This window comes from Maylandia zebra, linkage group LG23, assembly GCF_041146795.1.
Source record: "Maylandia zebra isolate NMK-2024a linkage group LG23, Mzebra_GT3a, whole genome shotgun sequence".
NCBI lineage: Eukaryota > Metazoa > Chordata > Actinopteri > Cichliformes > Cichlidae > Maylandia > Maylandia zebra.
In genome coordinates, this window is record NC_135188.1 from 13,329,894 (window position 1) to 13,355,513 (window position 25,620).

The 25,620-nt window shown below is 41.6% G+C and overlaps 1 protein-coding gene across 4 annotated transcripts in view; it reads left to right on the plus strand.

Annotated features, from left to right (window-relative positions):
- The window catches only part of gabrb3 (gamma-aminobutyric acid type A receptor subunit beta3), a 47,960-nt gene that overhangs the window by 16,973 nt on the left and 5,367 nt on the right, over window positions 1-25,620 (plus strand). For 2 of the 4 annotated variants that reach the window (XM_004552807.3, XM_004552809.3), the window contains exons 2-8: window positions 1,075-1,122; window positions 4,019-4,110; window positions 4,192-4,259; window positions 18,741-18,961; window positions 20,028-20,110; window positions 20,712-20,849; window positions 22,634-22,786. In XM_004552807.3, the coding sequence (XP_004552864.2) occupies window positions 1,075-1,122; window positions 4,019-4,110; window positions 4,192-4,259; window positions 18,741-18,961; window positions 20,028-20,110; window positions 20,712-20,849; window positions 22,634-22,786 (803 nt within the window). Of the gene's footprint in view, window positions 1-1,074; window positions 1,123-3,384; window positions 3,940-4,018; window positions 4,111-4,191; window positions 4,260-18,740; window positions 18,962-20,027; window positions 20,111-20,711; window positions 20,850-22,633; window positions 22,787-25,620 lie in introns of those variants that run through there. The other 2 variants (XM_004552808.3, XM_004552810.3) reach the window with 2 other exon arrangements.

Sequence of the window (25,620 nt, forward strand, 5' to 3'; positions counted from 1 at the left end):
AAATCAGATTCAAATAAATAAAATGAAACAAGTTAAAGACGCAAATGAGTGAAACAGAAAGTAGAGATAATCTAATATAAAAACTAGTACAAATGGATTGAAATCCATGCAGTATGGCACAGTTTCACAGTCATCACATCATGGTGACAGTCAACATGCTCACCTGAAGGCTTCATAAAAGGACCTTACTAACCAAGGGGTGGCGTCACAGGGGCTGCATCCATCTTTTATATACAGTTTATCACTGTACGGGATAATACAGGATAATACGGGATGATACGAGACTGTGAATTATGAACTGAACAATTGTTTTTGATTTGTCTTGTCAAACAATATTGCTTGAGAATGGTTTGCATGAATTTCCAACAGCTGTAGATACCCTGAGTGTAGAGAAACCTGGAAAACGATGGTGTTGGCCTCAGCCTTGTGTTATGAGATTCAGAAGCATTACACTGACTGAAAACCATTTGAATGGTACGTTCTGGTACTGCTTACTGATTCAGAAGTCATTTCTTTAATGTGGGATTTTGTGTATTTATGCTTTAGTCGGTTGTGCCTCTCACTAGTGTTTTGTATTAATGGCTCGATTCATGTGCTTTATTGCTTTTCAGTGTGCTTACTTACATGGAGGAGGCAGTGGTTAAAAATAAGCCATTTAGTTTGGACTGATGCTTTCTCCATTTCTCTGAGATTATTGTGGTCCTGACCTAAGTGGGACATTTTAAAAACTGGATCCCGGTTTGGTGGTTAGTGGTCCAGACTACTTGAAGAGACAACATGTCACTCTGTGCTTCTCAAGGAGGCACAGAGAACCCTCTACGACAGGAATCTGCATTTATTTCAAAGGGTTACGGTCGACTTACTTCCAAATGACTGGGTTATTTTAAATTCCACAACACAAGTACAAGTAGAAAGATTGGCTTGTGATACTGCAGCAACAACTGGTACTTGCGTGTTTCTAACAATGTGCAATAAAACTGGATCGGGAACAAATCTCCTGTAGGGACATAGAACGAGTCTGTAAAAGTCACCGTACTCACACGGAAAGTAATCTTTTCTTTTCTGTGTTTGCAGGAATGCTGTTGATGGAAACAAAAAGCTGTATGCCATCTATGATACAAGGTAAGAATCAATCCCTAAACACTGCTTTCTTGAGGGCTGCAACAAAAGGGAAACTTTATTAGAAAAAGTTGCAGAGTGTTCATTCTGAAAAGTGGCAGAAAACCAGAGCGGCTCTCTTGAATAAATAGGAGAAATCTTTTGGTAGGCGTCCAACTAAAGCACAATCTCATTCCCTGCAGCAGTATTGAACTTCTTCCTCTACGGCAAACACTGGAGCAGAGAGGGAAAAAAAAGAGCTCAGTGAGCATTTTCATGAAATCTTCGCTAGAACAACTTAAACTGATTGGCACTCGTGGGGGTGCGAACATTGTTTTCATTAACAAGTAAGGCTGAGTCAGATCTTCTAAAATTAGCATTGAGCTTTTAGATCTCCAACCTGCTTTTACCCTGTAACCAAATCTGGAAAACCTAAGACAATTAGACCTGCACACTCCACTACTTAAACTTAGCAACAAGCACTGTGTTCAAAAGTGGTCGTTTTGGAGTATCAGTAAGTGCTAATGCACAGTACAACATTAGCATTAGCATTAGCATGTAGTAGCTGCAGTAAAAAAAGCAAGCTTATCAAAGCAGGTGAAGCACAAAATACTGAGGGACTGAGTATTATCAGTTTATTGTTGTAAGCAGCTGGTGGTCATTCTCCACTCAGGTGCTTTTAAACCATTGCAGAAGATGAGGCCGCACCAGTAATGATGACTTGAATTATTTCAATCCAAACTCTTCAACCTTTTCAAACCTTCATAATCTTCACCAAGTACAATTTTTTTCACATTTCTATTCAAAAAGAAAATGAAACTGTGTTGTTAAAAATTTGCATAAAAATGGAAATGCACCTTCTGCTAATCAGATAGTTATTAGCTACAATTTTCCAGGTTAGCAAGTGAAACTGTAGCATGTGCATTGATCTTGGTGAAGAAAACTCCATAAACAGTAGCAAGCAGATGACACGGGATCCTATGGCTACGTCCACACTAATGTGTTTTCAAACGAAAACGCATTGTTTTCTCTCCGTTTTAGCCTCCCGTCCATACTGAGACGGCGTTTTCACTCAAGGAAAATGCCGCGTTTTTAAAACGCTCTCGAAAACGCATACATTTGAAAACGGTGCTTTTGCATCGCAGTGTGGACAGCAAAAACTGAGACTTTTTGAAAATGATGACACATTTTAGTCATGTGATGCTGTCAAGTAACCAATTAAACTACGATAGCGGAGGGCAGTACACAGCAGTGGTTTTGTTTGCTCTCAATTTTGACAGCCCTATTAAAGATTAATATCAGTTTGTACATGCTCCAGATAGCTTTTCTTCAAATTCTTTAATTCTCACTCGCTTTTGCAACTTTGTACTTTTGTGTTACTCGCAGCAACAACTCCACCTCATCGTTAGTCCATTTAAAAAACTCGGTGCTTTTCCTCGACATTTTGTTGCAACGTTTCAAAGAGCCGGACAGTAAACAAATGGCAGACAGAAATGAGGCAGGTCAAACCGTCTTGCGTTTCATGCATGCGCAGTACTGGAACATAAGCGTTTTCAGTGTGAACGCACAACTCTGTGAAAACGACTGAAAATGATAGTGTGGTCGCGGAGCGTTTTCAGACAAAAACGCCGTTTTCAAATCTATCCAGGCTAGTGTGGACGTAGCCTATGTTAGGGTGAAAAGTACTTGTGGTGCTGAACTGAACTGTTGCTACCCAGACAAAGGAAGCAGCTTGGAAAGCAACACCCATGTTGAGAATTATCACACCTAGAATTGGACCAATAAATCAACATAAGGTGCTAGCAAGCAGTTGCTCTGTTGTGTGGTGATTTATGGATTTGTTTGAGAAGTGAAAGGTTTCTAGTTCAAGTCCAGCCAGACATTCAAGGCTCCTTTTCGGTTGTGTCAGGAAAAGCATAAAACATGCGTAGCTATCTGCTGTGTTGATAAGTAACATTTAGCATCAACAAACATATGCTTATCTTTTACCTGGTTATGAATGTCTCACCATGCTATGACACTGCATTCCACTAGGGCAGCGTCATAGTTATTTCTGGCATTCATTAATACTTTGATTAAAAAGGAGAAGGAATCTGACTAACAGACTAGTCTAAAAAAGAGGGAGAAAAAAACCCCAACAACCCCGCATTCAAAGGGGGGGGGGGGGGGGGGGGGGGGACTGTGAGATTATTCAGTTAAAGAAATGGGCAGGGGTCCCCCGACCTCAGCACACCCTTCAGCACGCCACTGCGTCTGAGCGTAGCTGGGCCGCCCCAGTCTCCTCTGTCAATAGAACCACTCAAACAAGCTGCTACTGTTAAAACAGACAGTCACGTGCCCTGAAATCATCCCCATGACACTCGCGCGTACTGACATGAAGAGTCATTTTCCAAGCAGCTCTGCCAGGCTGAAGCATGCAGTGTGCTTTAACAATGCGGACCTGTGGATTTCTGCGGTATTTCTATACATTTCTATAGTATTGGGCACTTTGTAGTTTGTGCTAACTGGTGAAAGGCTAGAGGATGGGGATGCTGGGCAGCAGCAGCAGGCTGTGCGAGGCTTTCCGGCTCCGCTGCTGTGTCACAGCCAGCGAGCAGCACATCTGGCAGTGAAGCCTGCGCCTCCTGAAGCCGCACAGGCTGACAATGTGGAGGGCGTCTCACCTGGTTTAGGGGGTGTGTGTGAGCACCGCGGCTCACTCTTCATTTAGTCATTTGTCGGTCGCTTGACTGCAGCTGTGCACCCAGACAGCACCCGAGGGATGTGGGGCAGCCAGGGAACAGGTCTGTTGGACGCCCTCTCTGTGCCGCTGGTCGTGGCCGTGATGTGCTGCGCCCAGAGGTGAGTGTGTCTGCGGGGTTAAAAGTCCTGGCGTCCGCTTTCAGGAAGACTCACCGGGGGGGTTATTCTCTTTTTTCAGCGTCAACGAACCGGGGAACATGTCTTTCGTCAAAGAGACAGTGGATAAACTGCTCAAAGGATATGATATCCGTCTTCGGCCAGACTTTGGAGGTATAACTATCACTGTTTCTTTGCTGTTTTATGTGACTGAATTGCTCATCCGTAGTTAACTTTATTTTGCTCTGTTTTAAGGTCCACCGGTTGCTGTTGGCATGAGTATAGACGTGGCAAGTATAGACATGGTGTCAGAAGTCAACATGGTAAGTATAGCACACAAATCCTCCTTCAGATCTGAGCCATTTGTGGCTGTGTTTGACTTCCTTTTCTTAACCAATGAAAAGTAGCTCAGATTTGTTTTGTTTGTTTGTTTGTTTTTGCTTTTTATTGCATATAGGTTTACAAATATAGATCACATATAAGTTTATGTGAAGGTGGTTTAATTTGTCCCATAAAAATGTCCTTCTCTGCTTGTATATATGGTTGCCTTCCTGTTAATATGAATTTCTTTCTCTCCACCATCCCCACCATGCTAGATGTCTCTCTCCAGTATTGCATTATCAAAGCAGCTAATTACCAGCCCTTTATAAAGCAAAAACGTGTTGCCTGTTGTTGCAACTGTATTGCATAGACTGTGCAGTTCATCTGCTGAATTAGATTATAGCTAGTTGTGCTGTGTGGTTGCACACCCTGGGTCACTGGCTGTGTGCGTGTAGCAGTGATGCCTTAGTGGTCCTGTTAGAGTAAGGTCAGTAAGTTCTGTTACTGTGTCTTCTCCTTTTAAACAATGATGCAAATATAGTGAAGCTACTTTGTTGCAAGTGTGCGCCCGTGTCTGTGTGCATGTGTTGAGTACAGTTTATCACCTTTACGCCATCTATCAGGGCTCTAAACTGCTGACAGGGCTCGATGTCTGATCACATGCTACAGAGAGGAAAAAGCCCCTGACATGCTGTCCTGACAAGTCTGTGTGATGAAATGTATCCGTGGTGCATTTTAATGCATCTCCACACAGCAGCAGAGTGTGGCTCGCTGAGACATTTTTATTGTGGAAGTGAGTTAGTTTCAGTTTGTTGCGTTAAATAGAGTGGTTTCATCAAGAAAATGCAGAGCGAGGCTGTTTTACACTCACACACAGTGCATTGTTAGATTTTTACCAGGGATAAAACTTGGACTTTCTTAGTGTTGGATTTGGATTTTCATTGAAAATCAAGAGTGGCGAAGACAGACACAGTGCAGACACTTCTTATGCAATGCAATCTCTAAATCCCTATCATCATTGTTCACTTTAAATAAATGTCCACGAAGCTGCAACTTGCCTGAGAATCATCCTGTTTCTCAGACTCCATTATAATCCAGTCATGGCTGCCTGTATACCAGCGGGAAAAAACTGCAAGCAGGAGCTGCTAATGGCTCCTGCAACATATTTTTAATGGTGTACTAGTAGTTAGCTTAAATTTATCTGTTTTGAAAACTCCTCAAATATAATAATCAGTTTTATACACAGGAGAAATACTGCAATTGTTAAGCAGTGTCAGTGTTCTATACTGCAGATGAATAATACACCAGCCTAATAATGTATGCACCAGTTATTGTGGACATAAGCACAGCGTTTGGCTGCTTAGATGTAAGCCTTTGGTTGCACAGAAAAAGAGACAAACACATCATTTTTCAGTGTCATTAGCTCTGAAAATCTATGATCTGTTAACTGAATTTTAGCACTTAATGGGCCAAACATAATATCCGCATTAGAGACCACGCCTGCTTTTAACTTGAGAGTTTATGTCTGCCCGGACCATCCTGCATGAAAGCATTTAGCTTCTTCATATCAGACTGTCTGTGTTAGTAGCTGTAGGCATGCAGATGGGTTCAGAGTTATCTCCTCCTCAGGCTGGAGGAACTGGAAACCTCTAGAAAAGAAACAGTCCCAGTGGCACTCGTGATAAAAATGTTCTGCTTGTGATAAAAAATGATGGGACACTGTCTCTACGAGGCATTAAAGAAACACTCACTTCTTTGAGTTGTGAGACAGACAAAAATATCTGCAAATTCTCAAAGGAACGTGCATCATTGAACCCACAGGAACACGGTCCTAAATCAAGCACATGTCATTCATTCAATGACATTTGAAACATTTGACTGCAGCTGTTGTGCTATCATCTGCATTGTGTGACTGTTTGCAACATGCCGTAGCCCTCACCATGCATGCAAAAACACTAATCAACACTATGACACAAGTTATGTGCCACTACTGGCTGTTTACCTAGTTAGCACTGGCATAATTCTGGTTACCGAAGATGCATTCTTCTCCTGCTTTTTGTCGCTCCCTCGTTTTATGCTACATTGCTAGATGGCAGCCATTAAGGGTGAGACTTGTACAGGGTTCACACTTCACTTCTTGACTCTTGTGATTGGATAGAGTGAATCACTGATGCCCTTGAAATATAGACACAGCATTGCAGTTCATCACACTGCTGGATTCAAATATACAGCATGTTAGTTGCTGGAAATTTGGAAATCTAGACGTGAACTGAAGCTCTTCTTGCTGTGTTTTTTGACACAATTTGATTGGTCTTATTCGCTGCCAGTCATCATGTTTAATAGCAAAGAATGGATTGCTGAAGAAGCAGCCAAGTTTGAACCTGATCATCAGTTGGGACCTTTTTTGGTAGAGTTTATATGGCCAAAAATATGGATGTGAGTGTAAATGATCATCGTTGTGTCTGCGTTAGCCCTGTGATCGACTGACACAATGTCCAGAGTATATCCAGCTTCTCACCCAATGTAAGCTGAGATAGACTCTGGTTCCACCACCTGATAACTTGTTAGGAAGATGGATGGATGGATGGATGGACCAGCAGCCCAATGGGTCAGAGAACCTGCCTAAAAGATTGCAAAGGGATTAAAGTAATATCAAACAATTGCAAAGAGACACAAAATGCCCAGAAAATAAAAAAATAAAATCAGAAACGTAAAAAGACCACAAAGCTCCTTTTAAAAAGGAATCACGGCAGCACTTTCTAAAGGTTAAGGAATTTTTGGGATGGGGGCTTGCAGTGCTCAATATCAGTCAGCTGCTATTTTTTAAAAACGTACAATTGAATTTTTGCCCTTCCACGTGAAGAAGAAATACTGCCATCGCATGACCATTAACAAACTCAAGGCCAAGTTAAGCATTTATGCAGAGAAAAACATACATCAATGCAGTGAAAAGGCCTTCATTAAAAACTTTTAAAGGTAATCAGTTATGCATAGTAGTACTCTAGTATAGTAAAAAGAAGGATGATTTTGAAATGTAAATCATGCAAAGCTACTCTGGTGCAGGCTAAGAATAAAAATGTGAAACTGGAAATGAGCAAAAAAATTCCTTCTTAATAAATATTACAAAAAAAGTGCCATATACAATTAAGCAACACTTAGAGGAGCAGATACATTGAGCAGCAGTAGGTTTCTCCTGCTGCAGTGTCCTATAGCCTGACACAGACAGGTTGTAAACAGACTGAGAGGCAATTTAATGTTACATGCAGTTATTACAGGGTAAATTTAAAGTATAACAAACTTTTGGAATCATTATCTTATAAATTGATGAGCAGGACATCATGTTCAAACGTACAGCCTGATTTCCACTGTTTTCCTGCACCTGTAGCAGCTTTAGTTTTACTCGCTTCTTGTCTTCTGTTGCCTCTTTTGCGTCTCTGTCAGCCTCTAAACAGCTCTAACCTCATTTCTAAAGCCTTTTGAAATGTTCTCTGAGCAATTTAATAAACTTAGGTGTTAAATATAGCCACACAGAGCCCATGCTATATTTTACAAGTGATACAAGGCTGAAAAATATCTTCTTAGTGTCAGCTGAGCCCAAACAATGCATTTCCGACCAATCAGTAATATAGGGGAACCTGTTAAGATGATGAAGTGACTCAAAAGCATTCAAAATCCTTGAAGCTTGTCAACTAATGCTTCAGCTAAATGCCTCACTGCCTGAAAGGCATTATTATCATGAGTGGTTGGTGATGGAAATTTGACATTTCCATAACAGCTGCCGTGTCACTCCAGCTTGAAACATGAAGCAAAAACTAATGGCAGCCCGGCGAGTGGCGTGTCCAGAGTCTGCTCAGATCATGAAGGGCTTCTATTTTTTTCTGAGTGAAGAGGAAAACTGTCAGTCATCTATTATACCGCTTTGCTGAAGGAACACCCTGTGTGAATCCCTACTGAGCATTACCAAACCACAATGAAAGAAGCTTTTACTTTAGGCTATTTATGTGACTGCCAGTGTTGCTAATTGGTTACTTTAAAGGTGTGTTTGCTGTGTTATTTGGAGCAGCTCTTAATCTGCTTACAGGATCAGAGACTGCATTTAGTAAATCAGAGACCCTCGGCAGTGCTGCGCTTAGAATCGTACTCTAAGAGAAGAAGAGTGTGAAAACCGAGAGATTAAACCTGCAATGCAGTGCACGTCTGTCTTCATGTGTTTCACCATTAAGGTGCTGTTAGTGGCAGGTCTCTCTTTCCCTATAAATTGTACTGAGAAACCGGAAACTCGTGTCTCTGTGAATTATCTGCAGTCTAGTAGCACCTATCGCACCCTGCTGTGATAATCAACAGATCAATGCCTTTTGGGCAAAGCCAGCACAGTTGGATTGCTGCCGTTTTGGAAAGAAAATGATCAAGGAACAGGTGATTGCTTTTGGTGATCGCGCATGTCATCCGTCTAAGCATTAGAAACAATACTGCTGAAAAAATTTAGGGAACACTCATTGCAGTATAACACAAAGTCCATGAAAGTTCAGGGATATGAATCTGTCCAGTTAGAAAACAACGTTTTGTGAGTCCATTTAATCTGTTTTGGTCCAAACCATAGTGACAATAGGTGTACTGGAGAAGTGACAACAAGGCCACCCCACTTGAAAAACAAAACCCTCTCTGCTTATCTTTACTGACTGATTTTCTCTAGTTTATCTTTTTGGTTATTGTTCTTTGCTAATATGAGGAAATGGTACCTGGACCCTATTCAAGTTGCATAAGTTTCCCAGCTTTTTCAGGAGGGCATCCATATGTGCCAACACAAGAAGGTTTGCTGTGTCTCCCAGCATTCTAAAGAGTATGAAGGAGATACCAGGAGAAATATAAGGAGAGCTAAACAGGTCGTAGAAGGGCATCAACCCAGCAGCAGGCCCAGTATCTGCTTCTTTATGAGAGGAACAAGAGATCACTTCAGAATGACCTCCAGCCAGCTACTCATGTGCATCTTTCCTACCAAACTATCAGAAGCAGACTCCGTGAGGGTGGCATGAGACCCCAGAGTTCTTTAGTGGGACATGTGCTCACAGACCAGCACAGTGCAGGTCAATTGGCATTAACCAGAGAACTCCAGAACTCGCAGGTCCACCACCAGTACTTGTTGTCTTTGCAGATAAGAGCACATTCAAATTGAGCACATGTGTCAGCATGAAAGAGTCTGGAGACTCAGGCAAATATTATGCCTCCAATATCATTTCTGAAAATGGTACGTGGTGTGATGATTGTACAATTAATATTTGTGAGGCAAAAGCTCAGACTTTAAGCTTGTTTCAGACAGATGATGAACTGAGGGGCTGCACTGAGGCACAGTATAAGAAAAAAAGGCATACAAAACTACTCTAGTAGAGTCCAAGAATAGAAAAACAGAGCTGGAAATGGGCAATATAGTTCCACTTTAACTAGGATTATAAAAAAAGAGTGCATAGACCAATAAGCGATGCTCAGAGGACCTAAAACAATGGCTAGCAATTAGTTTCTCCTGCCGCAGTGTCTTATACTCTGACACAGGCAGGTTGTAGACACACGGCTGGCTCAAGCTCTTTTCTGTCTTAACTTTTAGGAATAGCTGGATGCTTACGGAGTCGATTAATGTAAGCTCATCCACCCGTTATAATGCTAATTCTGTGGCACAGATGGAACAGCGGAGGTGTGAATGGTGCATTCCTCAAACCACACTGGGTGACATGAGAAAGAGAGATGGAGGGTTTATTTCCCAGCAATGAATGAGCTAGCCACCTGTAATCTGTAATTATGGGATGGAGATCAGCTAAACAGGTACAGCTGTGTCAGTCATAACATCTGCTTTGTTCTTAATTTTTCTTTTTTCTTTTTTTGTAGTTTTTGTTCCCTGTTTTTTATATGTGGAAAATGGTAGGCATTTTTAATGTGTCAAATTCTGATTTAAAAATCATGATAAAAGAATTTGGTGACCTACAAAGACAAAAGGAGAACTTGCCGTCTTTCCCTCTGAGAAGGAGTGGAGAGCAGAAAGGTGCTGGCAGCTTTCAAACAGCCAGAGTCACACGAGGCTTTGGCCCGTTATAGACTGTGTGGGCGAGCTGCAGAGCTTGTTGTCTAGGAGATGAGATTATTAATATTTTTCTGACTTTCCTCTATTTTTAGAGGAAAATTAAGATTACTCTGTGTCCACTTCAGTTCTGTCGTTATTTTTAATATAGCCTCCTCCCCACGGCGTCACACTGCACACAAGTGCACTCCAGGAACAACCTTTAGAGCTATCACTCCTTCATGTGAAGAGCTCTTACACTTTGCAGAAAAGCACCTGCGAGTGCACAGCGGGTCCTCTGACCAGTGCAGTCACACATTAGTTCGGTATCCTCCGCATGAGTCAGCTGGAAAATGAATTCATCATGTCCTAAAACTCCCATTCTTTTTGACACTTTAACATTATCCACCTTCTGCCTGAAGGAAGTGTTACCCTTACAAAACAGATGTTCTCCCAGATTTATATTGAAGGGCTTAGTTAATAAGTCAGCTATAAAACATCATTAAAAACCTCAGGTCACTCAGAAGGTAAGAAGAACTCAGCAGCAAATACTAAGGTAGTTCTCTTTATGGAGCAAGCAGCGTTTCACACTGTGCTGCATTCAGTGGAATATAAAGGCCGTGTTTGCCACTCTAACTGGACGCTTTGAATAAAAATAGAACTTCAAGGGCTTTTTGGGAGCGTAATTCTAGGTTAAACTAAATGAGAGGAACTTTTTGACTCGTTCAGTCAGTTTGAAGCATTGAAAAGACCAAGATCACCCAAGTTTGGGGTTTTTTGTTTTGTTTTTTTACTTTAAGGTCTCATAAATGTTTTAATTACTGAGTTTCACGGTGTGTGAAGAGCTCTTTAAATTTCTTTTCATTATAAATGGCTCATAGTTAACCGCAGAACCAACAGAAGACACTGTGTAATTCATCTTTTTTAATCTTGCTAATAGAGCATGAATCTCTGTCTGTGTGTCTGTCTGTTCTTCCAAAAACCATTCATCAGATCCACTTCAGACTTGGCGGTTTTATTGTTTGGGACCTGAGTGTGTGCAGTGCATTTTTGGAAGCTTGTCTGCCAGTCAGCGATGCCAGCATGTTGCCTCCATTGCTGGGCATTACCATTCGAGGCAAATGAATGCTGCACCAGTGGCTTTATGAAAACGTGTGAGTGGGTTGAGACGTAGCTTCATGCACTGTGGTCGTGGTCTTTGTGTTGTCATTGTTGTTTCCCTGCCTTTGCTTCCCTCCGTCCTGTCCATGTGCTGTATGCTTCTGTGATCCCTTGTGTTTCGCTCTCTTCTTGTTTATGTCTTATTTTGCTTCCCGTTTTATTTCGATAGATCCTTTTCTCATTATTCCTGCCTGGATTTTACTTCCTGCTTTTATAAATTCCTACATATTTTTATTTTTCATTTGTGATCCCAGGACGATGAAGAGATCACATGTATAAAACTTTGTTTTCTGCCTTCACCGTTTGTTTTCAGCTGCAACTGCACATTACTGTGAAAAAATCATTTTATGCTGCCTGGCCAGCATCAAAAGGCAGTTAAACTTAAAGCTAAATCTGGTGGGAAGTCACTAATACCCCATTTCTGCTGTATGCTCATATCACTTTCATAATATGTCGATGTTGTTGTGCTCTGTTGTGTTTTATTTACACAACGTACATAAAACACATTGTGTGATTTAATACATTTCTGGCTCTTTGTTGTGCTTGTTGCCTTTAATTGTCTATTATTGATGTATTGGAGATGTATGTTGGGATGATCCATTATGTTTTTAGGCCTTACACGTTCACCAAAGACACTTAAATGACTTAAAGCATGGTTATATCTCCCCTCCACAAAAGCAGCTATTTAACAGCTTTTCTTTCATAATGTAATAGTACAAGATTTTTGACAGCACAACGAATAAATCATTTAATGAACGGCTTGTTTGCTACAGCGTGGGAGGATACAGAGGATGAAACTATTAAATGGATAGTTTGTAAAACACATCTAGCACACTTTGGAAACCTACTGGGAACATCTAACTGTCTCATGGAGTGATGAAAAGCCCCCCGATTGCACGGGGCGAGATTCTCAGAGTGCCATTCCTGCACTCCCAGCAGACATCCTGGTGTTAGGATGACGTAGACGATGTTTGACTGGCACACATTAACCGTGTCTGAGTTTGAGACTGCGATCGCTCCGAGCCAAAAGTGACACAACAGTCTCAACCTCCCACCGGGCCTCATTTACTCAATGGTGCTGAGAATAAGCGCCTTTATGTCTCTTGTGGTCTACGTGATATCTGACAGCAAACAACAGCACCCTTCAAACCCAAACCAACGTGACAAGCATTGCAGGTATTTTAAGAATTTTATCATGAGTTGAGTCATCGTATGACGGCAACATTTTGAAAACCTCCGTGGAATGATCTTTGAGAACTTTTTGAGAACTTTTGCTGGTAGATTCTGTCAGTGAAAAAGTGTTTGGCATATTATGACCTCAGTGGTGTAGAGTAAGGTAGTGCTGCAGTATTGCTGAGTCGTAATTCTGTATTGTCCTTTAAGCTGATTGATTCTTATGATTTAGTAAAGTAGCTTATGATTGACTGTTTCTTGCAAATAGAAGGTTTGAATAGCAGGTGGGTGGGGCTTATGTGTTTGTAGCCATAACCTTAAAGTACAGCATTTGTGTCCATTCCCAGAGGCATTTGCTTACAGGGAGCCCACCTGTGAGATTTTCAACCACTGGACACGTGATCTGTGCAGTTGTGCAAAATCCCAGCTGTACAGTGACTTATGTGGATGATGTTGGGCATCATTTGAATGCTGATTGGTTGATTAGTTGACCAGGAAGTGAATTCACCTGGAAAGGGAGAAGCACAAAAAAGATTTTTTAAAAAAAATAAAATAACAGCAATGAAAGTAGCAACATTAGCTGTGGTGGACACTTTTCAGTGCCTTTAACTGTCTTTGTATGTTAGAACTTTTTCCATAGATGCTTGGTGGCCCAACAGCAAAAGCAGGAGTAGCCTATGGAGACCGGTTGTACCACAAATTTTTGACACTGCCCCTATCTGACAATAGATTCTCTCTGCAGTGGACGGCAGTCCAAGCTGCCAGTGGACTGCCCACCATAATGGAACGATGAGTAGACAGGTGGATCTCTTCAGAGCAGTTTGAGGTCTGAACTCACGGAGATTAATTTCACATTCACTTGCTTAGTACGAGCATCCACCAGGAAAAGCATAACAGATGGCCAGATGGTAAATGGCCTGCATTTGTAAAGCGCCTTTCGAGTCCTTAAGGACCCCAAAGCGCTTTACACTACATTCAGTCATTCACCCATTCACACACACATTCACACACTAGTGATGGCAAGCTACATTGTAGCCACAGCTGCCCTGGGGTGCACTGACATAGGCGAGGCTGCCGGACACAGGCGCCACCGGGCCCTCTGACCAAACAGGCTTACTTTAACTGCTTTTATCTTAACTCTGATAAGATTCTGCACTTCCAATAGCTGATTAGCTTTTTCCTGCTGCACAACCACTCATTCATATAGCCATATTACTCATGTACAGCGTGGCCATTTTTTTTACTATCTGATGACAACTGCCGAAGCTCCCTCCACTCCCCCACAACCTCCTCAATATATGTTGCTGTTTGATCTCTATTCGCCTCTAAAAGCTGGGACTCATCCTTAAAAAATAACTTCCTAACGATCTGTTATTAGTGGACATAAGTGCCTCTGATAGAACTGGGAAATGTATTTATCAAAGTTCTTTTTGTTTGATAAAGATAAATATAAGTAAAGTTGCATTAGAATTTAACAATTTAATTTTGAAACCATTTCACAATATTGATCTTATACTAGTGAGTCTTCAGATTAAAATATAAATTATGTTATGACTTGTTCAACTTTAATTACAGTGGGGCAAAAAAGTATTTAGTCAGCCACCGATTGTGCAAGTTCCCCCACTTAAAATGATGACAGAGGTCAGTAATTTGCACCAGAGGTACACTTCAACTGTGAGAGACAGAATGTGAAAAAAAAATCCATGAATTCACATGGTAGGATTTGTAAAGAATTTATTCGTAAATTAGGGTGGAAAATAAGTATTTGGTCACCTCAAACAAGGAAAATCTCTGGCTCTCACAGACCTGTAACGTCTTCTGTAAGAAGCTTTTCTGTCCCCCACTCGTTACCTGTATGAATGGCACCTGTTTGAACTCATCATCTGTATAAAAGACACCTGTCCACAGCCTCAAACAGTCAGACTCCAAACTCCGCCATGGCCAAGACCAAAGAGCTTTCGAAGGACACCAGGAAAAGTATTGTAGACCTGCACCAGACTGGGAAGAGTGAATCTACAATAGGCAAGCAGCTTGGTGTGAAAAAATCAACTGTGGGAGCAATCATCAGAAAATGGAAGACATACAAGACCACTGATAATCTCCCTCGATCTGGGGCTCCACGCAAGATCTCATCCCGTGGGGTCAAAATGATCATGAGAACGGTGAGCAAAGATCCCAGAACCACACGGGGGGACCTGGTGAAAGACCTGCAGAGAGCTGGGACCACAATAACAAAGGTCACCATCAGTAACACACTACAACGGCAGGGAATCAAATCCCGCAGTGCCAGACGTGTTCCGCTGCTGAAGCCAGTGCATGTCCAGGCCCGTCTGAAGTTTGCCAGAGAGCACATGGATGATACAGCAGAGGATTGGGAGAATGTCATGTGGTCAGATGAAACCAAAGTAGAACTTTTTGGTATAAACTCAACTCGTTGTGTTTGGAGGAAGAAGAATACTGAGTTGCATCCCAAGAACACCATACCTACTGTGAAGCATGGGGGTGGAAACATCATGCTATGGGGCTGTTTTTCTGCCAAGGGGACAGGACGACTGATCCGTGTTAAGGACAGAATGAATGGGGCCATGTATCGTGAGATTTTGAGCCAAAACCTCCTTCCATCAGTGAGAACTTTGAAGATGAAACGAGGCTGGGTCTTCCAACATGACAATGATCCAAAACACACCGCCCGGGCAACAAAGGTGTCACGGTTCTGGGTCCGTCGGACCCAGTAGTTTGAGTTTTATTATGTTTTGGTTTTAGTTTGCATCAGGGGTTGTTTTCTTGTTCTCTGGTAGTGTTGATTATGATGATGTTTATTATTTGAGTTTCATGTTTCTGTGGTGTTTAGGATTTGTTCTTCAGTTGTGTCTGCTTAGTATTTGTCTAGCTCCATGTGCCATTTTCTGTCTGTCTCTCTATGTCGAGTTTGTGTCTTAGTGTGATGGTTGCTTGTTCCTGTTTTATTGTGATGGTCTGCGTCTCATGTGAGTGTGTTCAGTTTTACCTTTGTCTCGTCTTGTTGATTATTCCCAGCTGTGTCCACCACCTGTGTGTAATTCCCCTGTGATTCTCTGTGTATTTAAGTCATGTCTGCCGTCATTGTAGTTGCTGGTCCGTCTGTGTATTCCACCCTGCGTCATCTGTGTGTTTCCCTGCTGTCAACCGCCAAGTGTTTCTGCTCATGTTCAGGTTCGTGTTCTGTAGTTAGTTTGTTCCCAGTCTAGTTAGTCATAGCTCCCTTTGCCGTTTGTATTTACTTTCATGCTCAATAAACCACCTTCACACCTTCACGACTGCCTGCGTTTGGATCCTCCTTCCTTGCCTCCACACGGCTCACCTCACTCGCCGTGACAAAAGGAGTGGCTCCGTAAGAAGCATTTGAAAGTCCTGGAGTGGCCTAGCCAGTCTCCAGACCTCAACCCCATAGAAAATCTGTGGCGGGAGTTGAAAGTCCGTGTTGCTCGGCGACAGCCCCAAAACATCACTGCTCTCGAGAAGATCTGCATGGAGGAATGGGCCAAAATACCAGCTACTGTGTGTGCAAACCTGGTAAAGACCTATAGTAAACGTTTGACCTCTGTTATTGCCAACAAAGGTTATGTTACAAAGTATTGAGTTGTATTTTTGTTATTGACCAAATACTTATTTTCCACCCTGATTTACGAATAAATTCTTTACAAATCCTACCATGTGGATTCATGGATTTTTTTTTCACATTCTGTCTCTCACAGTTGAAGTGTACCTCTGGTGCAAATTACTGACCTCTGTCATCATTTTAGGTGGGGGAACTTGCACAATCGGTGGCTGACTAAATACTTTTTTGCCCCACTGTATATGCTCATTTTTAGCAACAAAAGAATGGCCAGCAAAGTTTTTACCAAGTGGAAGATAAAGATAAAATTTCTTTGGTATCTGGAACGTGATCGTCCAAAAAGAAATTATCTACTGAAACTATTTCGTTCCTCAGACGTGTAAAGTCTTAAACTGCTTGCAGTGTTTGATTCTGTTTTTAAGGGAGGTCTAATTAATGAGGAGCTCTGTGTCACATCCTGTTTGGATGGCTTCCACAGGCAAATCTGAGCCTGGATTTTAAGAGCTTAAACAGTCGCTACTTTGTACAAAGGGTGGGAAACATTTCTCTCCAGAGGGCCTGACTGACACCGATGAAGGAAGACAAGGGTCACATGTTTAATAAAAAAAATCAAAACTTATGCTGCAATGAAAACATTGCCAGCATAAAGGAAATACGTAAATGGTACATAATCATGTACCATTACATTGCGACCACATGCCGTGCAGCCAGAAAGCACAGTCCTCATGCATTGATTAATCCAATTACAATCAGATTTCTAACCTTGAATTTAACTAGTTGTTGCATGTATTGTGGCACATTGATATCTTTTTCATTAGTTAAATATTGTATATGTAATATGTAAACATAACCGTTGATGATAATCTTTAAAAGAGACAAAGTACAACTAGTTAAACACTGGTGATGTTTCACATTTGGAAGGCCTACCAGCCTGTAACAGTGTACAAAGTCTTTTTGCTCCAAACAAATGAATTGTGACATGATCTGGCATCTGAGTCTCTTTCTTGAGTTTTCATTGGACAAGAGCTGACTACGCTGCCCTCCACTGTGGCTGTCTGACTGTACACAAACTGAAGAGCCTCTGTGGGGAATTAGCCGAGGCCTAGAATAGATCCCTGAGGGAGCCTGCAGGTTACACAGGGTGCTGGGAGCTCGAGGGCGTACAGTACAGCGAGAGTGATGTGGTATAAATTTGTTTCTGAGCTGCTTGTTTAAAGTAGTCAAGGATAGCTGTGAGATCTGAAGATCTCAAAGAGACTAAAATAGCTGTGGTCCAGACATGGAGGGAGCGTGTTGGTAGATGGGCACCATCGCTGTAGTAGAAGAGCTGTTGTGTAAAGCTGATTCACCCATCCCACAGCTCTGCTGCTTGTGGGAGGAAGCATAATGAGGGCATCTTCTGTTTGCAGGGGGGTGAAAGAGAATTGGGAGGGTGAAGGCATCTCAGAAAATAAAACAGTCAATTCGCAAGCCAGGGATTTTCTGAAATCTAACTCACCACAGTTCACTACAGAACCTACACCCAGAACCTGACGAGTTAAAAATGTTTCCTGTACGGCAAACAAATGAAAAAGCCTCACACAGTCACAGTAACGACTGTGCAGCTCTTTGAAATGAATATCTATTCTGATTATACACACACGCTGAATTATTCATTGGAATCCATGCTGCATTATAATATACTGTCAAATCACATACACAAAACAAGCTTATTATTTGTCAGTCCTCCAAAACCCAGGTGTCTCTTTGCACTTGTATACAAAGTAAAAAAAAAACGCAGTTCTTTCATCTGTTGCGATCAGATCAGCAGTTTATAACGTGACACCACAAAGACCATCCTAAGCAATAATTAGTTCAGCGTAGAGATAGAAAATACCACTGACGCATTTTTGAACACTTTATTGTGAATATGTTGTTGCACCGGAGGATAGGCATTTTGAGCGTGGACAACTTTTTGTTTATTTCCTGTTTTATTTATTCACGAGAACATAAGTCAGCAGAACACAGCAAAGAGAGATAGTAAAGAGCTCCATTAAAGGGCTGAAAAAGCTTTTGTGTTTGATGGATTAACTCGTGGAGCTAGCTGCAAATGAATGCTCAATAAATTATGGATGCCTTTGTATGTATAGCTGGTAATATGCAATGCTATCTAAAAAAAAAGTGGTCAGTACTAAACTGAAACACGGTGTTGACACGGCTTGTAGTAATGGAAATCTATAGTTTGAGGGCTTGTGTCAGTCTTGTGCAGAGAGAACAGCTGAGAAGAGTTTCTTTTTAAGGCAGGTCCTGAAATACGAGCACCCAGAGCAGACTGACAGTCCTATAAATATCGTTTTTGTGACCAAAAAATCCGTCCAGACCTGCGGGGTGCACAAATCAAGCGCTAAACTTGAAATCCTTTTTAGAAATCCTGGCTACAGTTTGGATGGTGTTTGCCTCCTGTTATGTATGCTATGCACTTCTCTGACTTAGCATAGCTACATGACCGTGCTCTTTTACATTTCACAGGACTACACGCTGACTATGTACTTCCAGCAGTATTGGAGAGATAAGAGGCTGGCTTATGCAGGGATCCCTCTCAACCTGACACTAGACAACAGAGTAGCAGACCAGCTCTGGGTCCCAGACACCTACTTTCTCAATGACAAGAAGTCCTTTGTGCATGGTGTCACAGTAAAGAACCGGATGATTCGACTTCACCCGGATGGCACTGTTCTCTACGGCCTCAGGTAAGAACTGCAGTTTAGCTTGACCTTTCAGGGTAGGCTTGTATTCTTTATTCATCAGTTTATACGAGCTTCAGTTTTCTTCCCGTCTTGAAAAAAATATCCCTGTAAAGTGGGGCTCCTCAATTGAGGAGAGACTGGATTTTCAAGTGCAGTAATTCCACCAGATTCTGGGTGTTTTTAACCAAGTATTATTTGCAACCGGCCTTTATTTCAGCCACTGTTGAAAAAGGAAAACTGTTGTTTTAACCGCGTTCAAGTTCTGTTCTCAGCTCTTTGGAGAGTAGCAGTATGACTCCAGCACTGAGCAGAGCTGCATCAGTGACAGCAGATATGACGTTAAGTCAGAAACAGCATGAAAAGAAGCAGCTGGGGTGGGTTGTGCAGTGGCTTGCACATGCACCGTATAAGAGATTGGATTTGTAGGATTTCAGTGGCTGAACCACTGAGATCAGCTCATATGCTGGGATCAATTTCTTCATGCTGATTCTGTCATGTTTCTAATAATATAAGAATTTGTCAGTTATTTCACATTAGTAACATATTGGCTGTGGACAAAGACTTAGAGGTCATTTTTCTTGTAAATATTCATACATGATAGGCTTCCTCTCATAATATACATAATACTCTCTGCAATTAATTACCAATCCATCTCCGGTGCTTATTGGCTGCATCTGGCTTTTACACCATCGCATAGCTCTCCAAACTGCCCAAGATTCATGAAGTGGCAAAAAGCTTTATTTGTTTTGTTGAAGCAATTTAAGCTGCAGTTCAACACAATTTAATGCTAATGCAGGAAGTCGCATCTCATAACTGCTGTCATACGTTTGTTTGGACTAACTCAGAATTGGATCCTCAGTGTAAATGTGCAAGTCTGAAGAGTCTGGAAATGAGAGTGGAAGTAATTGGCAGGAAGTTTGTTTTTCTTCCTTTAATCAATTAATAATAAAAATGGATGCCATTTGCATCTTCCTCAGATGGAACGCATTTCTCCTAACCATCCTCTGCTCTAACAGCTGTCCTGAATCTAAAACGAGGTCACCTCTCTTTTGTTCCTCTTTTGACTCAGAATCACGACGACGGCCGCCTGCATGATGGATCTGAGGCGATACCCGCTGGACGAGCAGAATTGCACTCTGGAAATTGAGAGTTGTAAGTTTAAGCCCTGCATCTTGTGCTTTGTAAAGAAATACAGCAGACAGCCCGACTTTTTTCATCACTTAAAAATATGAACAGCGCTGTAATTCTCATAAAAAATGTTCAGTCATCGGGTGGAGACAAAAACTGCACAGGCTGCTGAATTGCTCTGGATTTATTAATCTGTCATATCCCAGTGAGATTGCTCGCTGCACCCTCTCCAGTTAAACGACTTCGTCTGCACGGAGAGGTTCTGAGCTGAGCAGACAGTGATTTCCATAGTGGAGCACCGTAATGATTAGTCCAGCTTCATCAGTCTAGATGACGTGTTCGGCTGTCCGTGCTGCCATAAAACTCTTGGCGGTCATGGATCTCATGCATTTGGTATCAGCCTGTCTGTCTGCACTGACACACATCCCCATGAAGATTCACATCTCATGCAATCAGCACTTACAGGATCTGTGTGATTCATGAGACTTACTCTAAATCAGTTACAGCTACCGGGCGTCCTGATTTCTCTTAAGGATATAAAAATACATCCAGTGAAATGAGACAGATTCACTTTTCAGAGCTTTTCCACTGTTAAGGACACATCATGTGACTTGTTTTCTTGCAGATGGTTACACAACAGATGATATAGAGTTTTACTGGAAAGGAGGAGAAACTGCTGTGACCGGGGTAAAACGCATTGAGCTCCCTCAGTTCTCCATAGTGGACTACAAACTGGTTTCCAGGAATGTAGTCTTCTCCACAGGCAAGTTATGGCACTCACATTTTTAATGTTTCTTCTTGAATCCATGAAAGAACATTTTAGAAGGTGCATGCTCGCGTTCAGTTGACATCACCAGAAATCAGTTCAGATCTGTTGTCCCTGATTACAGTGTTAAATAACCTCAGTGAAAATAGCTTATAACTGAGATAAAAGCACCTTACCTTGTATTAAGAGTTTGGCACAACGTGTGCTCAGCAAACAATGTAAAAGCAGCACGTCTCACACGCCTCCATCAAGATGCATTCAGATGCATTCTTGCACTTCATCCAATAATCAGTGATCCCAGATTAAAACAGAAGAATAAGACTTTAAAACATGTGCTGCGTCACAGATGAATCTGTCACCTGAACTGCAGAGATGTAAGACTCTGCCGAGGTTGTGTTCTGTTACCTGTCGTCAATCTTGAGACGTCCCAGTATATTAATTCATGACTGGCTGTTTTTTTTCGGTGCATTCTATAAAACTGCTGCTTTAAAACTAGATGGAGCTGCACGCTGCTGCAGAAGGACTGCTTGCTTCCTCCCATAGGTGGAAGTGGGTGTTTGCAGGTTCTGGACGTCTCTTGTACTAAAAGTTCTGCTGCCTACTAAACACATACCTGTTTAAAATGATCCTCCAGTTTGTAACTCTGGCTGAAGACACACAGAGTGCAGGTTGAGAATTTGGAACTAAATTAAGTCTGACATGAGAATGTCTGCAGTCTCCCATGATGCATTTGATTACACTTAGACAAGAACCTGGACTGAGTCTATTTAGTTCAAACATGCCTGTAAAGGTACAGCGGGTGAAGGGTCTTAGTGCTACTAATGGCCCTAAAAAAGTAGAAAATAACCTGCTTTTTGTGGTGTTGACTCACTTTTCTTTTTATGTATCTGAGCCGAGTCAGGATGATAAACTGTCCTTCATGCAATGACCAGATCTGTTAAACTTTATATTCCCATTGCTTGAAATTAAGAGATGCACTGATTGATGCTGTTGATAAAGAATGGGGACTGTTGCATACAGCAAAATAATGCATTCATGAGGCAGAGTGCAGGCAGCATGAATTATTCTCCTATAATACAGCAACAACTCAGAGGCACCACAACAGTGATTATCCTCACTGCTGAATTAATGACATGTAGGATGGCTACTGTCCGAGCGTTTCTATACAGATAATGTAGAGAAACCTATTAGAGCTCATTAGGATCACTGTCACATTCTGATACAATAAACTCTAATAAATGGAGTGTCTGCAGATGCTTTTAACTTCTTCTCAACATCCTCTTATTGTGTGTGTGCGCGCGCGTGTGTGTTTTAAATTATCATTATCTGTACATATACACTGTGTGTTTGTGTACAAATACTTTTATGTAGAAATCTCTGTCTAGGTTTTGAGATATTTAAAAATTAATATACATATAACCTTTTAAGAATGTGCACACATATTGGCACATAACTTTTACCCCTCAGCCGTAAAAGGCTGATGGGGTATTGTTGTCACTCTATGACTGGTGGGTGGGTGGGGGACATGGACCAGTAGGTTTGTAAATGCAATAACTTGAGAACGTGGCAATGTAGGATTTTTAAATACCCACCCTTTTCCCCAAAGTTTTGTTTGTTTGCATCATGTGAGAATGTGGACAGTGTCTCGTTTTTGCCTGCAGTTCTCGTGTAAATACAGTTGATGAGCTCATCACCACAGAAACCAAATCAAAGTGGAAGGCATCCCCATGTTTCTCCTGAATTATAGAGCCCTGATTTTTACCTGATGTGTTGTCCTGCAGGTGCCTACCCTCGACTGTCTCTGAGCTTCAAACTGAAGCGAAACATCGGATACTTCATCCTGCAGACGTACATGCCCTCCATCCTCATCACCATCTTGTCCTGGGTGTCGTTCTGGATAAATTATGACGCCTCAGCTGCCAGAGTTGCATTAGGTATGATTTTTCCAATGCAGTGAGTTGACCTCTGGATTGTAGTTTAATCTACACGCACTCTGTGTTTTCTAAGACTTGTGAACAGTGACCGGCTCTGTGCCAAAGCTGGAAACCAGAAAGTAACACTAAACTGTGACATTATCAAAGTGGCGATTCTGTAATTAGAGGATGGATTTGTGACTGGTTACTTACAGTTATTTTACATCAACATTATGCATTCAGTATCCATCCGTCTGACTTATAAATGTGTCAAATGTAGGACCAGATGAATCTTGACAGCGAAAATATTGAAAGAATTGGCTTGTGTGGGAATGAAAAATTGGTTTGTTTAAAGAATATTTATGTAAAAGAAAGCATTCACAAAGATTATGTAGTAGCACTAACAAAGAAGAATAGTCCTGGTGAGGCATTATGCATTCAAAACTAAACTGGTGAGTTCCTCCCACGTGCCACATTTGAACAGATAAACAACAGATTCAAGAAGAACAAATAATCACAGCTGTGCGTTTCCTTCACTCTGTTTGAAGCCTCTGCATTGTGGTGTAATAGGAGACTCAACTGGATCTCAAGACTCACACTTTCCACTGGCTTCTAGGGCTGAAAAAGTTCACCGTTGTATAACACCATACCTCCCTAACTGCATTGATCGCTGCTAGAATATTTGCCTTAATGGAAATCCTCAATCAGCTTTGGTGCACTCTCAGTCAAGTCTGCGTAAAGAAGAGCACATTAACGTACCAATAATAAAATCTCACTTGAGCATACGCTGTGATTAGATGAATGTAGTACATCTTAGGAAGTCTGGTGGGAAGCTGGATTTGGAAGCCCCTGTGCTGGCTCAGACCTCGTCATTTAACGCACGAGTCGGCTCACTCCGCCGTAACGCCTCCATCGTTGAGAAGACTGCTGTCTGGGATGCTGTCAGATCAATGCAAGTTAGAACGCATCCCTACTCCTGTGCTTTACAAAATCAATCAACGGTGATTCATTACAGGTCTCCATTCTCTTTGGTGGGTGGTGTGAATATCCTGAGCAAAACCAAATTAGCTGGGCTACTTAACAGGCTTCATACATGAGGAGCGGAAAAACATGTCTGAAGCGTATGGAGTTTTACGAGTCATTCAGAAAGGTGTAGTAAAATATATATACTTTTAATGCAAAAAGATATGCACATCTCAGAAGGATATACACATTTTTTAAAAAGATTTTTTCAAACAGTCCAGACCATTTGAAAAATGGTAAAAAAAAAATCATATTTTGCATGGTTGGATCTTAACAAGGTTCCAAGTAGAGCTTCAACATGCAACAAGAGGAAATGGGAGTGAAACAAAAAAAAATTGAGCATGCAATTTATTGAAAACAACGCTTAAACTGAAACAGGCTGTTTTACAGCTGATTAAATGTTTAGAACCACACCTCTGAAAAAAATACCCTGTAAACCCCCCAAAACAGAAATCAAAGTTCCAAACAGGATCTCAGTAATGAGTAGCTCCACCGTTACTGTTGATCACTTCAAAAATCTGTTGCGGCATGCTTGATGTGAGTGTTTCCACAAAGTAAGCGGGAACATTTCTGGAAGCGGTGAAGACGGCCGCACGAAGGACATCTACTATCTGGAACTCCATTGTCCATTTTTGTAAACTTCTCTTGCCATCCATCCCTAAAGGTTTTTAATGGGATTTAGATCTGTGGGCGTTGTGTACTGTGGCATTGTCCTGTTGAAAAACCCAGGCGTTACCACACAGACGATGGCCCTCACTCATGAGGGATGCTCTCTTCAACATCTGGACATAGCCAGTGGCCGTTTGACGCCCCTGCACCTCCTGAAGCTCCACTGAAAAAAAAAAAGCACCCCAGACCATTATGGCGCCCCCTCCACTGTGGCACGTAAAAAACATCTCAGGTGGGATCTCCCTTTCATACCAGTTACGTTGGAAACCATCAGGACCATCAAGGTTACGTTTTTTCTCATCAGACAATAAAACTTTCTTCCACCTTTCAATGTCCCATGTTTGATGCTCTCTTGCAAAGTCCAAATGGTCAGTTCTGTGGCGTTTAAGGAGATGAGGCCTTTGAAGACGTATTTTGTTTTTGAAGCCCTTCAGTCTCAGATGCTGTTTGATGGTTATGGGGCTGCAGTCGACACCAGAAACGGCCTTAATTTGGGTTGAGGATTGTCCAGTGCTTAACGGACAGCCAATTAGATCCTCTGGCTCAGTGCTGATGAAATTTTGACTTTTTGTTCCATCACCCTCAGGATCATTTAAGCAATTCCAAATGACTGTCTTACTGTGTCCTACCTCAGCAGCGATGCCGCACTGCCAGAGACCCTACTTATGCAGTTCAACAACCCAACCATGTTCAAAAAAGGAAACATTTTTTTGCCTTTGTGAACAGATCATCATGACAGTGTTACTACATGTCAGAAAATGACAATGAATCCACATTTTTGCACAGATTTGGCTTTTTAAAGGCATGTGGTGCTAAACTTTTGATCAGCTGTAAAACAGCATGTTGCAGTTGAAGCGTTGTTTTCAATAAATTGCATGCTCAAAAAAATGTTATGTCTCACTCCCATTTCTTCTTGTTGCATGTTGAAGCTCTACTTGGAACCTTGTTAAGATCCAAACATGCAAAATATGATTTTTTGCCATTTTTCAAGGGATCTTAAACTTTTGATCGGGTCTGTATTAGCCAGTTTTTTGGGATTTAACACCAGAACTAGAGCTCAGCTGAGCAAACACAGGATTTTAAAATCATCTGTTCAAATTACACTCCTGTTTTGCCACATTTAATAGTTTATTAGGGGAAGATGCCATCTTGAGGAGTCCAGT